General features: G+C 46.4%; 1 protein-coding gene across 2 annotated transcripts in view; it reads right to left on the reverse strand.

Moving 5' to 3' along the window:
• Window positions 1-1,669: 1,669 nt before the first annotated feature.
• The window catches only part of LOC141949146 (gamma-aminobutyric acid receptor subunit beta-4), a 77,184-nt gene continuing 63,196 nt past the window's right edge, over window positions 1,670-15,657 (reverse strand). Inside the window, exons 5-9 of one of the 2 annotated variants that reach the window (XM_074882386.1) lie at window positions 13,060-13,142; window positions 8,649-8,786; window positions 6,879-7,031; window positions 3,268-3,512; window positions 1,670-2,764 (exon numbers count right to left, since the gene is read on the reverse strand). In XM_074882386.1, coding sequence (XP_074738487.1) covers window positions 2,387-2,764; window positions 3,268-3,512; window positions 6,879-7,031; window positions 8,649-8,786; window positions 13,060-13,142 — 997 coding nt within the window. In that variant the 3' untranslated portion in view covers window positions 1,670-2,386. Of the gene's footprint in view, window positions 2,765-3,255; window positions 3,513-6,878; window positions 7,032-8,648; window positions 8,787-13,059; window positions 13,143-15,657 lie in introns of both variants that reach the window. The other variant, XM_074882385.1, reaches the window with a different exon arrangement.

Here is a 15,657-nt window from a genome sequence, read left to right on the forward strand (position 1 = left end):
GAAAATGCTTAAGACACATTACTGATATAAAAATAACAATACTTATTATCTGATGAGCCCTGATCCTACTTCATCCAAGTCAAGGCCAAACTTCCCATGACTTCACTGTTACTAGCTCATACCTATAGTGATTCACATTTTCATAGCACTGTACAGACATAAATTAGTGAGTGAAAAGATGTGCATTAGATGCATCTGTCATCTGAAAAGCAGGAGCTTCCCTGGTCTCAGAGGATCACTCTGCTCTCCCAAATAATAGGAATCAAGGAAAAAGGAAGAGAATGATAGCAGGAAAATAAAGGGATGGTTGGATTCAAGGAAGTGTGTGTGTGTCTGGCATATAAAAGCCTCCATCAGGTAAGAGCAAGGTTCTCATCATTACTCCAGGAATGGCAGAATGACCCTAGGGTTAAAGTTTTGCACTTGTGAATTTATAATTTTCATGGCTTTTATTAATATTATAAGGGACATTATCAATCATCAGTGATTGCCAAAGTGGCCAATAATTCAATGATTTTCCTGAAAGTCACTGGCTCCTTTGGAAAAAGTTGACCTTGCTGTCCAAGGCCAAGTTACCCTTCTGTACCTTTATAAGAGTGCCTGTGGATGGAAGCTGCTACAGACTTAGGGGCTTCCACAAGCACTGACAAGCTCAGCATTTTCATTGCAACCTTCACCCTGCCCAGTCTTTGAAGACCATTGTCTTCCAGTGGGATGATGCTCCATGGAACTCTACTGCATCCTTAGTTACATCTTCTACAAGAAGGGACACAGGGTACTTTTCTTTACACTCTGCATGTATTAACAGACATAAAGCAAGGCCTGATAGAAGCAGTACAGATCAGAGGGTGCCAGCCCATCGTTTGCTTCTGAACTTCTTAGGAAAGGGGATAGTTATCATTTCTGGATTTTTTTTTATCCTGAAGTACAACAAAGACAAATGACATTCACCCTTTCCTGCACCTTGCTGTAGGCTATGGTCACTCAGTGGGATGGAGTGTGAAGTCCCTTGTCTGGCACAAGGAACGCGCAGAGAGGGGGAAGAGTTGAGTTTTCAGAGTCCTGCAACTGCTTTTCTCCCCAAACTCGGTGAGAACGATGCAGGGTGGGAATGATTAGGAACAACCCCTCCTTTCAGGGCTGAATCAGCTTGGTCTACTAGAGATCAGATGCCAGGTGAGCAGCAGCACTGTCCCATTGTTGATCCCCAAAGCCCTCTTTCCTCAGCAAGTATATATTTGCACAATCTACCTCCCCAGCTCTGTCTCTCTAATACAAGCTGGGACTCTGACCTCCAACCTCGCAAAGTTGCAATGAGCAAACAAAACCCTGCTATTCCCTCCAAAACACTGCCGGTTAAATGTCATCTGTGTTCTCTTTCTACAAAAGACATTACAAAACCCCCCTCCCCAGCTCCCCCTCCCCAGAAAACATGCTTGCACACACACATCCGTATCTACATACATGCGCACATACACACACACAGATGCGTCGCGCACACACACACACATTCATACAGGAAAAACAGCTTGCAAACTCCTGAAGGTGGAAAAAGGCAACTTGCAAATGTGCCTTTGTTTTTGATAAGCTCCCTCCTTCCCCCCTCCCATAACCCCACATTGCCCCTTCCCTCCCAAAGAATTGCCTTGTCCTCCCCCTTTCCCAGCTCTTCCAAAATAAATATTATTTTTATTTGTTAGTTTAAAAGATTCTTTCAGGCTTGTAAGCAAGAGAGAGGGAGAAAAAGAAAAGAGAAATCTTGTAGCATGAGAATGAAACCCACCATGTCATGAATCCATGAAAGAATAAACATGAAGGGGTTAAGAGCAGTGACAGAAGAAAGATTAAAAAAATATAATAATACTGAGAAGAGAAAGATGAAATTCAATAGTGGAATGAAAGTGAGGATAGCGCATTAGTGAGCACAGCCAAAGATAACCTATCGCTCCCACCAGTTTTTGACTCAATTTCTTTAAATCTCCCTCCCCCCCTTTTTTTAAACTTTTCTTGGGTTTTTTTGGTTTTTTTGTGTGGTTTTTTTTCTTTTTTCTGTCATTTTTTCTTTTTTTTTTTCTTTCTGTTTTTGGTGGTTTTTGGTTTTTTTTACAATGGTTTAAGTCCTTCAGCAGGAAACCAAAATCAAGACAAACACATCCCTCCCTGAAACCAAACCCCCTCCCATATACCCTCTCTCCCTTACCCCACCCCACACTCCGTGGTTCTACATGTGCTGAAAAGAGAAGAGTAAGCTTAGAATAAATCTAATGAATCAAAGGAATAAATGATAATGATAGTAAAGAGTAAAACCCAAACCCAAAAGACCACAACACTCCTGTGTTGTCATTGTCTGAGTGTCTGTCCCTATCTCTCTCGGAGGCTGCAGGCATCAATTTACATAGTACAACCAGTAAACAAGGTTGAAGAATCCAAAGGTGATTGGAAAAATGATTCGTGACCACTTGTCAATGGTGCTGACGTCTGTCAGGTCTGGGATTTTGAGCTTCAGCTTAGATGACCGCCGGCGGAGACGGCAGTTGGCACGGTTGCGGGCTGCAGCATGGTGGGTCAGCGGGACGTGGCGGTCCAGGGTTGGGTGGTGACCAAATCCATCCCGAGAGGCCAGCTGCTTGCGGAACTGGATTCCTGAGCCTTCGAAGGACATGACAGAGTTTCGAGAGTCGCCAACGCTGCTCATCATGTCCGTGGCCAGCAACTCGTTGTTCATCTCCAGAGTGCTGAGGAGGATGTTACCGTAAGGGTCAACCTAGAATAGGGAAGACAGAGAGAAAGGTCGTGGGGATGTCCTGTGCACAACATACACAGGGCCACACTATCGGGGATGATTTTGAACTGTTTTCTGTGTAACAATACGACTGATTGGGTCATTTGTGAGCTCTGAACCTGGACTTCTGCATTTGAAAATGTTGTCCACTGATGCTGGGGTTGAAGGACTAACCACATGTGCTTGCAGCACATTTTTGAGTGGGGTAGTGTGATTCTGCCAACACAGTGGGACCAAAAGCCACAGGGGTACTTTTGGGTACACATACCCTGTGCAAGAGGATGGTCCTGATGAGACTGGCTTGAGGATGATGACACACTGATGAAGGAGAAAAAATTCCCAGTAATCACCAGACAGGAGAACTGGAGTTCATCTCTGGCGTTGAGGAGAAAGGCTGCTCCACAGCTCACCCAGGACTGAATGAACAGTGGAGAGTCTGAATTCTCCTGCCACAATGAAAGAAGGGGACAAACCTGCTCTCTCACCCTCTTCTCCTCATAACGGTGGCGCTCATTGTTGGCCTTGCTGATCCGTTCACTCTGTTTCTTTTGCTGCCGGGGGCCTCGCCCGAAGAATATGTAGTTGACAAAAGCATACTCCAGGAGCGCCAGGAACACGAAGACGAAGCAACCCATGAGATAAACATCAATAGCCTTGACGTAAGGGATCTTGGGAAGAGTCTCCCGCAGATGGGTGTTGATGGTAGTCATTGTAAGCACCGTGGTGACCCCTGTAAGGAGAGGGTAGGTGCTCTGTTACCAAGGTGGGATGGTTTCCTGAAACACCACTCTCAGCTTCCCCATCCCTCCTCCCAGCTGGACAACCTCAAGAGGGATAGGAGCAGTGCAGCTGGGAAAAAAATTGTCATTATTCTAAGCCCAGCTGCCCAGTACAAATTGCTGCAGAAAATAAACCAGCTGCCAACAGTGGGAGAAAATGTCAAAGCTGAGTATCATCAGGATGATGGGGATCAACATCCTCTGGACCTTGGTTCTTTAAGTCCTCCCTGATCCTCCTTCCTTCCCTCAGTGTGGTAGGAAACATTCAGTTTTACTCTCAGTCTCTCAACCTCTTCTTCTCTCTTTTTCCACTTCATGAACTCATCAGGCTTCCCTGTGCACTATTGAATGCCTCAGTATCCTTGACATGAATTTATAATCTGCTGTGTCTTTCCAATGCCATGAATAGGAGAAAGAGTGAAGAGACTCGTGCAAACCTCATATCCTGGGCTGCATCAAGAGCAGTGTGAGCAGCAGGGCGAGGGAGGGGATTCTCCCCCTCTGCCCCACTCTCGTGAGACCCCCCTGCAGTGCTGTGTCCAGCTCTGGGGGCACCAACATCAGAAGGACATGGACCTGTTGGAGTGAGTCCAGAGGAGGCCACGAAGATGCTCGGGGGGCTGGAGCACCTCCCCTGTGAGGACAGGCTGAGAGAGTTGGGAGGGTTCAGCCTGGAGAAGAGAAGGCTACAGGGGGACCTTATAGCAGCCTTCCAGTACCTAAAGGGGTCCTACAGGAAAGGTGGGGAGGGACTCTTGATCAGGGAGTATAGGGATAGGATGAGGGGTAACAGTTTTAAATTAAAAGAGGGGAGATTTAGATCAGAAGATAAGGAAGAAATTCTTCCCTGTGAGGGTGCTGAGACACTGGCACAAGTTGCCCAGAGAAGCTGTGGCTGCCTCCTCCCTGGAAGGGTTCAAGGCCAGGTTGGACAGGGCTTTGGGCAACCTGGGGTAGTGGAAGGTGTCCCTGCCCATGGCAGGGGGGGTGGAACTAAATGATACTTCAGGTGCCTTCCAACCCAAACCATTCCCCTATTCTATGATTCGCTCTTCATGGTGCTCTCCTTTTTTTTAGCCTGCCTCATAGGCTTCTGTCTACTCCTTGACCCCATCAATTCCTATCTTCCTCTCACCACCTTTACCACTCACTACTTCAATTATCATCTGTACACGCTCCTCCCATGGTTCTCATGCTCTTCTTTTTAGGCCTATTCATATTTTCTGCATCTTAAATAAATATTTCTTGGTCTCATTGAACACTTTTTTCCCCATCTACTCAGTCTCCAAGAGCCTGGTGCACAATGATTACTCTCACAGCTTCAGTTCTCTTCAGTTTCTTCTCAGACTCTTCCCTCCTCTGTACTGTCAGAGTGGCCTCAGATCTGTCTCTGACAGTCTTCTGCCAGCTTCAAAAAAATGGCAATGAGCTGTCATGTTTCTTTTGGGACAGTAACTTTTCCTCTTCAACCTAGTCTTCTTCTCCCACTTCTCTAGCTCAGCTGTCCTGCTTTTTTTACTACCTTGCTAATCTCCTTTTCTTCTAATGTCCTTCCTCCTCTTCTCTCTGATGGCAGCTCTCTTACTCTCCATGACCTTAATTTTCTCTCTGGTTTCAGCCCTACCTCTACAGTGATGGTTCTCAAACCTCTCTGTGCATCCTGGACCTCTGCTTGTCCTGTTTCCCCTTCACCCTCATCATGTCTTTAGTGTCATTCCTGATAAAAGATTTAAAGAACTAATAGCCTTCAGCTCACAGAAAAGTAGACAGAAGGGAGATTATTTATATACATACAATGTATTATATTGTCTATATTTAGATAGTAGTCTAAATATCCAGAAATCTGGGGCAAAGAAAGGGGGAATAGAATGTTCTCCACGTCTCCACTAAGAACTGGACAAATTGCAATGGAGACTTAGGACAGAGGCAAAGAAGAGCTTTTTGACTGTACGAGCAGGTAAATCTGGAGATAAAGTGCCCAGAGGAGGCTGTTGGAGTCTCCTTCTTTGGAGCTTTTTAAAGACAGTTAGATGGAGAGCTGTCAGGAATAGTTTAGGGAAAGCTGTTCCAATTCTGATCTACAATGTTTTTCTTCTGTCTTCTCCTTTGAATCCAGATGTCAGCAGAAACTCAACAGCTAGGCATCTCATGTCCACCCTTCTGCTTGTAGTTTCTCTGTGCCAGCAATGTCTGCCATGGTCTCTTTTTCTTCTCTCACTGATTATACTCTTGTCAATGCAACTTACCTTTTTAATTTACCATGTTCTTGTTCCCTCCCTGTCTCTCTGCTCCAGCCTCTCCAAGAAGCACAGCCAAATTATCTATTTTATATGTTTGTACAAACCATCCCTCTGCTGAGTCTTCTCAAACTCTGTCTTCTACAGCTAATTTAAACCCCCAGCCTTTTCTGTAAGACTCAGCCTCTACCTGTGCTCCATTGCCTCTGAGCCTTTTCCCACTCACAGATGAAATCCTTCTCCCTCCTTGGCTCTCTTATTTCCTCTGAACTTTCTATCATGTTGCACAGCCCCATTCTTATATGCCAGCCATCCCCCCTTTCTCCTGTTCCTTCTTCAAAATCCTCATCTGCAATCCACCCCCACTTCCCTTCTGTTGCTTAAAAGACCTCATTTTTTTTCCTCTTACAGGAAAACATTCCTATTTAGGGGAGCATGTGCTTAAGAAGAATTTGGACTTTGACTACTGTCCCACATTTGCCATGGTTATGAAGGTCTTTCGCTATGGGGCTGTATGGGGCCTAAATTGTCATGAAAATGAGTAATGCCACTTTATTTTTTTCATCTTTTAGCCATTCACTCACCATTCTTACTACTCCTTGGCTACCCACCCCCACCATTTGTCATCCAGTTAACTGGTCCTGACACACCTGTTGACCAAGAGGTGCCTAGATTTCTCCTCTTAAGAAAACAAATACAAACCAGAGTGAAGGAACTAGTGGGCTCATGGCACATCAGAGTCTCACATGTCTGAGAAGCTGTGACCATTTATGCTTTTGCTATAGAGTTTAAACTTGCACCCACAGAAATTTATGGTAGAATTTCTACTGATTCAAGTAATACAGACTCAAATTTGGGAGTATTTTACTGATACTTCTGACCAAAAAAGTATCTCTTCTGGCTGAAAATTTGAAGTTTGTTCTTAGAAGAAATGTCCTTCATTTGGGATGACAAGTTTGACTGACCTATGTGGCCTGTTTAGTTGGTACTTCATAAAGAGGTATTTTCTTTCTTACAGCTGTCCTAGATGATGTCCCTCAAAAAACCACCTTTGTCAACGTATAATGAAAAGGTACATACCCAGTGCCACTCGTGCAGCAGAAGCATCATAATTGATCCAGAAGGAGACCCAGGACAAGATGGTGATGAGAATAGATGGCATGTAAGTCTGCAGGATGAAGTAACCAATGTTCCTCTTAATCCGGAAACTCAAGGATAAGCGCAGATATGAACCTGTCAATGAGATATTAAAGGGAGATGAAGTTTGAGAGGAGGGCAAGGCTGTATTTATAGTAACAGCTTAGGTTAGGAATTGAAATTTTATTTGGAAAATGTTCTCAAGAGACAGGGAGAATGAGAAATCTCTCTCTTTTTTTCCTCATTTGGTTTTGCAGACTCATCAGTTTTTGGAAGGGGGCTCTTCAGAGTCTGCTCACTTGGCTCAGAATGTTAAGAAGAAAGGAAACTCTACATAAGTTTTATTATGTCAGACATCATGGGAGAATGTCTGTTCCGTGCTGAAATTGCTGTTATAGTATGTGCCAATTTGATACAGGGTCACACAGGAGACTTTAACCCTATATCCGGATGCAGTGAGATGATTTTCCAGTATTTCATGTGCTAGCTTTTCCTCCAAACAGCAATGAAGATATGAATTGTATTTTTCCCATGTTGTTCTAAAAATGGGTTATGGTCAGACTGGGCAAATTCGTATGCAAATAGAGTACTGTTAGTTAAACTGTAGGGGTTTTTTTTCAAGTTGTTGCAACTTCCTCCCAATCTTTTAGCAAACCTAAGGGGGATAGTGACAACAATAAGTACTTTTACAGTCCTTCCACTGGAGCAGGGTCATTTTGACAGGGACAAAGCAGGGCCTTTCTCATTGTTGTGAAACAAAGTCCAAGTCATTCCTCCTTCCCACCTCCATCCATCCCTTAGGCAACACAGCAGCCTGAAACATGGGTGTAATCGTGGGTTGGCAGCTAAAGTAACAAGAGAACAACAGCCTTTAATGATCAAGGATGTAGACTGGGAAAAAGGAGGTTATGTTCTTTCACCATTATGTGCCATTTGCGTAGCTTGAACACAATATTCCACAAGCCTTTTTTGGAAGGTCTTACCTATTTAGACTGCAAACTTCATTTGGAGGAATACTGCCTCTTGTTGTGGGTCTCTAGATTACCATTGCAATGGGACCCTGCTCCCAGCATGCCCCCGAGGCACTATTGTAACAACATCACCATCTGCCACCACTGCTGATAGACTCAGGCTGTGATTTCATGGCATTTCAAAAATTGTCCTATTTAACAAGTGTGTGGCATGCTGTTCTGGCAGTGAACTCCATGCCAGATCAAAGTGAAGACAGCAACCAAAATCCAAACCCCTACAACTTCCCAACTGGCAGTATCTGAATCATCCAAGGTATTCTCTCCACATCTTTTTATTGCCATGTACAGATGGGTTTGCATCATTTCATGGACCACTTCCTTTTCAGTTGATATATTCTTCTGCTTACTATTGCACCTACATTAGCTTCAAGAGCCAGTTGCAAACCACATCAAAATAAGGTAAAGGCTGAGAACCTTCTAGAGTTTCTGTTCTGAGCTCAGTTGGTGTTTTGATTAAGAAATGAAAACAACGGCAGAAAAAAAAATGATCCCATAAGAAGAGAAGCAGGCAAAAAAAAAAGACCAAACTTGGTGGGCACAGAAGATGCCTCTTTTCCAAAGGAAAAGTTGAAGCCTAGATCCTAAGTTAGTGCCTCAGCATCTGAATCAGAGGAACAACCACACGGACGTTGATCAGCAGAAGGTTTGCACATTCCATCGCATCCCTTCAGCAGAGACTCACCGGTGGTGAAGACCACTTCCCTGCTGACCAGCCTCTGCTCGATAATGGTGAACTGGGGCAGTTCTAGCACCTCCATCCCGGTGACAGCAGAATCATTTCCTTGCCAGAAGAAGACAATGTCATCAACCGTGTAACCATCTGCAGCGATGAAGAAGCACAGAGAGAGAACTAAGCTGACAAGCTGGAACAGATGACAACCCCATTTTCACAAAGGTGATCTGGAAGAGGATCCAAAGGAAAGCCCACACTATCAGGCAGCAAGCATAGCCCCTCCCTGCTGACGTACTTTTCTTCTTCAGCTGAGCTTGGCAGTACAGTCCCCAGGAGGAAAAAAATGGTCAGAACTCCCACTGTTGGCTAGAATTCAGGAGAAAAAGGTGAGAAGTGGCCCACCAAGCCTGGACTTGCGCTACATAATCTCCGTGGCTGACATGACAGGGACTGGTGCATCAGAAGCCTCTGTCAAATGCACCAAACACGGCATTTTGGGTTTTAAAAACTGCCTCCTTTTACCAGAAGGGGGAGACCACACAATACATTCTGGTGGGGACTAGGTAAACAGAACGTCTAAGTATTAAAAATTCCCACAGAGAGAAATATTTACATCAGTAGTTGAAAAGAAATTTGAACATCAGAGCATCTCTCTCAGAACTCTCAGTCAAAATTTGGAGCCTGGAAGTGGACAGTCACTGAGATCAGGGGCTGCTTTTACCAAGTGCTGGCTGAAAAGGGCAGTAATGGGAGAAGAGAGGAAGAGGAGTGAGGCTGGTAACCTACTCATCCCTTACATTTCAGGTTAATGGATTTGTTAATTCAGCCAAGGGTACAGCCTCTTACTTTAACCCCAGACCATATGTGCCAGACAGGGCTGCGTGGGCTGGAAATGCTGAGGAGCCCAAATTCACAGTCCCAGGAGAAAGATTCCCCAGATGCTCCGGACTCGTGGGAAATGAGGCTCAGGGGACAAAATCATGCAGCTCCCCTCCCATCAGTGTCGTGTTCACAGCCCTGCCCGTTGTCCTTATGGGCCAGGATTCATCTCCACTTGAAAATGAATGCTGCTTGTGGGAAGCTGGGTTTTGAAGCACTGTGGTTGTTGCTGCACAAGGGGTGGCCTCTTATTCTAAGCAAAGTGCAGAGCTGTATGGGAGCACCTCTGTGTGAAAAGAAGCAGTAAGATATGCAGAGGCTTTGGTATGGCATGGTGTAAGGCTTGCTTTAGATCATGAACTTCACCTAGGCCCACAGACAGCTTTTATTCACAACCTGCACTGCAGCACGATAGCCTGCCTTATCCACAAGCCCTCTCAGCAGAGAAGCAGTTGGCTAGCAATCTCCAGCAAGGCTAACATCCACCAGGGAGAGCTGACACCAAAACCAGCACCAGTGTGTTAGAGGGATCAGGGGAATGAAGAGCTGTTGAATGTACCATGGAGGAGAAATTCTTCTACCTAGCCCTAGAGGTCAAGAGTTACCCCAGATCAGAGCTGAACCTTAGAGGATGGTGTCATCCTGCAGCTCCCAAGTGGACAAAGAGCTGAGCAACCTGGTCTGATCTCATAGCTGACCCTGCTTTGAGCTGTGGGCTGGACTAGAGACACCCTGAGGTCTCTTCCCAAACTGAATTATTTGATGACTGTGTAGTCTTTAAGCCCACATCCTGCGCTCTCAGTCATTACTGCGCTTATTCATGGGTGCTAAAAAATAATAACAATCTTCCAAATGCCATGTCAGATCTGCTTCTGATGTAAGTCAGCTAAGCCAGGGCTCCACCTCCTCCCCCCTGACATGCTTCTGCTCCCATGGCAGTGAGTGTTAAAGCACCCACCCCCCACGAGCCCACAGAGATCCAGGACCCCTAGGTTATCATCTCATCTGCTGCAGACCCTGCGGTGTCACAGGCTGTTGCACTGCCTCGAGTACCCCAGCTTTGTGCACAAGAACTAGTGTTTGCATCTGGCTGCAGCATCTCTCCCAGAGCACCGAGACCTGGTGTGGAAAGCAGCAAGAAACAGCCAAGCCCCCCATTCCTCCCGGTGGTGGATTCCAGTGGCTCAAACACTCTTGCAGCTAAAAACATTGTGTGTGATTTTACATTTGAATTCATCTGGCTCAGAATTTCAGACTCTGGTGGTTGTTCTGAATTTCTCTAGGAGGTTATCGAGCCCTTTCCACCCAGCGCTCCCCCTCTGCAGAGGTGCACCCAGCCTATAAACAAGTCACCTCTCCACCTCCTTTGCAGTAAACAAACCAGATTGAGCTATTGAGGTTTCTCACTGCAAAACATCTGCTCTAGCCCTTGAACCACTTTTTAGCATCTTTTCTCAACATCTTCAGATTTTTCAACTTCCTTTCTAAATTTTGGAACCCAAATATAGACAGAGTCCCTTTCCTGGTCTCACCAGTGACATATTCAGAGGCCAATCGATTCCCTGCTCTGACTCACAGCTCCCCTGGTTTATATAACCAAAGCTCACTCCAGCCCTTTTTGTCAGAGCCCAGCTACAAAACCTCCAGCGGTGGTGCTGGGGGCTGCCATCCCCTCATCACATCCCCTGGCCATGCCCATACCCGTGCGGGTACGAGTCCCTCAGCCTCGCAGCACCCAGGCACAGACCTCCGCATTTAGCTGTATTCAAATGCATTCTGGATGTATTCAAATTGGGAAGTATTCAAATGTGCAGCGAGCAAGCCACGCAGACTGCTATCTTCATCATCCACAAATTTAACAGCAGTGACTTCAAATTTACTTCCTGATCAGCAATGAAAATGTCAAATTACAGTAACTAATTTTAGGAGATCTCACAGTTAACCAGCTCTATTCCATTTATTCTATGACCTGCTGGTATTGGGTACCAATTTTTATATTTTTTTATTTATTATGGCATTATGCAATATGAAATCAAACATGTTTCTCAGGAAGCCATTTTTAAAAGTGATTCGAAAGGGAAAGGTTGTTCAGTCTAAAAATAAATGCTTCACTTTGATTTCTCACTTTAAAAAGAAAAGCAAATTTCCATTTTACTTTTAAAAAGTAAAAGAACTTTCACAAAGACAAGTCATTTCAACCTGAAATATCATAAACTATTGATACAGCGTCTTAAAATATCAGATTAACAGCCTGTTTGCTGCCTGTCTCATCAGGTTTTTGTTGAATCCTGGCACACAGCTAGGCAGGGGTATGTGTGGTAAGGGTGGGTTTTAGGGATGGAGGGATGGGATCAACAGGCAGTGCCAGCACTGGCTTATCTTCTCCAGGTAAGTGCCCCAAGCTGCTGTGGGGGAGACCCCAGCTGCCTGCTGCTGCTTTACAAAGCCAGCACCCTTGCACCACTATATTGGTAGTTTGGTTGGTTTTTTTTTTTTTAAATATACTTTGTTTTTTAAGCGAGCTCTAGAAGGACTGTTATTCCAGAGTTGTGTGGACTTGGAAGCAAACAAAATGGAGCCCTGCAGATTTCAAATGTGCAAGTGCGTAAAAGACAAAAGCTCTAAGGAAGGAGACGATTGAATCTCTTCATGTCTGCATGGATCTTAGAAATATTGTAAGGAAACATAGCTCCGACTAACAAATTGGCTTGACATGTCCCATTAAGAACAAAATCGCAACATGGGGAACTGTGGGTAATTCTCTGCCTTCTGTTTTCTTGGTTGTACTGTAAACTATTCTCAAAATGGTAAGGAGTGCCAGAAATGACATGTCATTAGTGCCTCCAGCAGGACCTAATTTACATCCCATTACCCACCACGCCAAGCGATGCGATGGCTGCGCATCCCGAGCAACCCGAGCGGCGAGCGGGAAGGGGGCTCCCAGGCGCCGGCAGGGCTGGTAAGGCGGCACAGCGCCTTCCGACTATGGATGCTGTGGGACCTCTTTTATGAAAAAAGCAATTCTCTGATAATCACCACTGAAGCTGCATCATTATTACTGTGAGATCTGCTGCTCTGGACCGCTCCTGCGGGGATACTGCGGTGCATTTTTATGAGGGAGAGCCGGACCTCCTCCGCCAGCACAGTCGGGAGAGGCTTTCCATAGGAGTCAAGGGAAGATCCAGGCAGGGAGAGACTGTGGGAGGGCTCAGGTCCCACCTCCCACACAGAGCAGGGCCAGCCACGAGTGAGGGCAGGCTCCCACGGCTTCCTTAGGGCTAAGAGAGGCTTCCACCACCCTCCTGAGAGTGATTTTAATGCCCAGCCTGCCGCTAGAGCTCCATTTTCCTGGGCATTTCACCCATGAGGTCTCCTCAGGATGAAGTTTGGATGAGGGAGCCTGGTCCTGCCTGAGGGGACATCCTCCAGGTGGGGTGGTCTGTAACACCCTGTGAGGTATCCCATGAGTGAGAAACTGCGACTGGGGAGGGTGGCACTGGGTGGCACTGAGTGGCGGAGGGCAGGCACGAGGCATACGCACAGCTCTCGATCTCCAGTGTGCAGTTCTGCTGGTCCAGGGGGTACCTCCGCAGGTCCATCATGCAAGCGGCTGTGGTGGTGATCCTGAAAGGGGAAGGGAGAAAAAAAAAAATCAGTTGTGTGTTTTTTCTTACCAAAAAAAAAAAAATTAAAAAGGAGAAATGAAAGGCAGACATGAAAGTCAGGCAGCATTTGGGGCCACTGTTTCCCTGGAAACCAGGGAGATCCGTAGTGGGAGGTGTGCAGGGCGGGGGGCTGGATGCAGCTCACCCTCAACTGCACGGCTTAAACCCTTCATGACTCACGTCAGCAAGGCAGTATCTCTATTAACAGGGTGGGGAGGGATTTGTGTTCCTCCTCTGTCTCTCCCTTGAGGGAGACAAAGAAACCAGGAGTAGGCAGAGCTACAGGCAGAGGAGGAAGAGGAGAGGCATGTCAGTTTGTAAGAGGGAGACAGCATACACGTGTCCATAAACCAGAAGATGCATTGATTAAATTGCCCAGCAGTGACCTATGGAGAAGAATAGCTGACCACATAACCACCCCTCTTTCCTCCCGAGTTGCCCCACTGACCCTACTTGCAGCCCCGCCCGCTCCATCGCACCCACTTTGGCACTGGCAAATCCAAAAACTCAGACCCCAGTGAGAGGGTCCTTCCACTCCTGTGGGCTCATGGCTCTGGGAACACTGGTTGCATGATCAAAATTCATGAAAGACACATGGCGGGGTGTGTGCATCCCTCCAAAAAATAAATATGGGGAGACAATGACGGCTGGTGTTGCTTTGAGGGTATCAGACCACAGGGTGGGTGCAAAGCGGCACGGTGCCTGCAGTGAGGGCGCAAGGAGAGCTTGTGTGTTACCTGTTGTACACGAAGGAGCATCACCCTCCGGGAGGGGGAATTTTGGGGTAGGATAGATGAGGAAAAAGGGCATAAAGGAGGGACGGAGCAAATCAACAGCTAACTCACCAGCCTGGCAGCACTGCCCTGGAGTTAACAGGCTGCCCCTATTTCTCAAATATATTACTCCCCTCACCCTTCAATGCAGTTTTCTTCCTGTGCAATGTATGTGTACAGAGTGCTGAAGAGTGGGGAGAGATTGGTGCATTCCCCCCCTCTTTTTTTCAATTAACCATCTGGAAGGCATTAATCAAGCTACACATTTTTTACTATGTAGGCATAACCAGTGAACTGCTAACGAGAAAGCTTTATCCTCTGAGCCCTGTGGCCTGGGAGAGAGAAAAAAGAGGAAAAAAGGAAAAACAAGAAAGCAGAGAGGATGAGATGGCGAACCAGCAAAAAAGAAGGAAAAAAAAAATAAAAACATCAATGATAGAAAAAGAGACCAGAAAGGGGGAGAGAATGGGTGAAGCCGGACAGAAAATTAGGAAGTGGGGGGAGAAGGCAGGGGGACAAGCACCTGTGGGAGAGGGCTGCCCCAGTGGGAGTATCGGGGCAGGGGCTGTAGCAGGGCAGGCGAGCAGCCCCGCAGAGCTGCTGGCTCTTTAAGAAATCTCGTGTGCTAAATTTATCTCTCTGCTGTCTGTGAAGACTGTTTGTAGGAGATGAAGCCTTGAGGAGAGCCTTTGCCACTGCCTGCCGTGCTATAAATAGATCCGAAGAGACGGAGGGAATTTATATATATCCTCACTGGGTCTAGATACAACATTGCAACTGTCCTCTCTCCGAACAGGGGGCCCAAGTGAGCTCTTAACCCTTTTATCTGTAATGCGGTTGGGGTGGAGGAGAAAGCTCAGAGGGGGAGAAGGATAACAGGACAGGAGCCACTTAAAAATTATCACTGTGGCTTTGGGATTGCATGTATCGCTTTACAGCCTCCCAATTTGGCATCTCTAGGAGGGCTGCTGGAAATGCAATGCCTCTCCCACCCTAATCCTCCTGGACCAGGGTAGCTGGGCACAGGAGACCACGGTGGAGGAGCAGATCCGAAGCACACCTGGGGGGGGAGGTGCACCTTGCCAGGAAAGCCCAAAGTGGCAGATGCAGAGTCCATCCTGGCCAGGCACTGAGACCAGAGTCGTGCATGGGTATGACTCATCCCCCTGTGCTGCACACAGCATATACTGTATATATTATACAGCACCCATGGGAAACAGCAGTTACAAATGCGTTTTCCTGTTTTCTCTAAAGTGTGAAATGCAAAAATGTATTAAATAAAATTTTTCCACCCCATTTGTGGGACCCTGTGGGCTAAAACCTTTCCACGGTGTCCACGCCAAAATCGCAGCCTGGCTGGCTAACTTGGCCACACAAAGGACATCCAGGGGAAGCTTTTTCTGGTTCGAGAGGGACCCTCTCACCTCTCAACAGGATTTGCTTATCACCTGCAGTGCTGGTTGGAAATGCAGAGCACGACACAGTGAGCTATGGCTACCACACTCCATGCGCCAAATCCTGCTCACACTAACAGCCGGCATAAATCCAGAGTCACTCCAATGATTTTTGCAAGATCACACCGATTTATATCAGCAGAGAATTATATCAGGGCAGAATTTAGCCCTGTGGATTCCAAAAAAAAAGAGAACCTCTGGACAGGTGGGACAAAGGAGAAAAACAAGATTAAGAGGGCATCTGTCC

This window comes from Strix uralensis, chromosome 13 (genome assembly GCF_047716275.1).
Source record: "Strix uralensis isolate ZFMK-TIS-50842 chromosome 13, bStrUra1, whole genome shotgun sequence".
Taxonomy (NCBI): Eukaryota; Metazoa; Chordata; class Aves; order Strigiformes; family Strigidae; genus Strix; species Strix uralensis.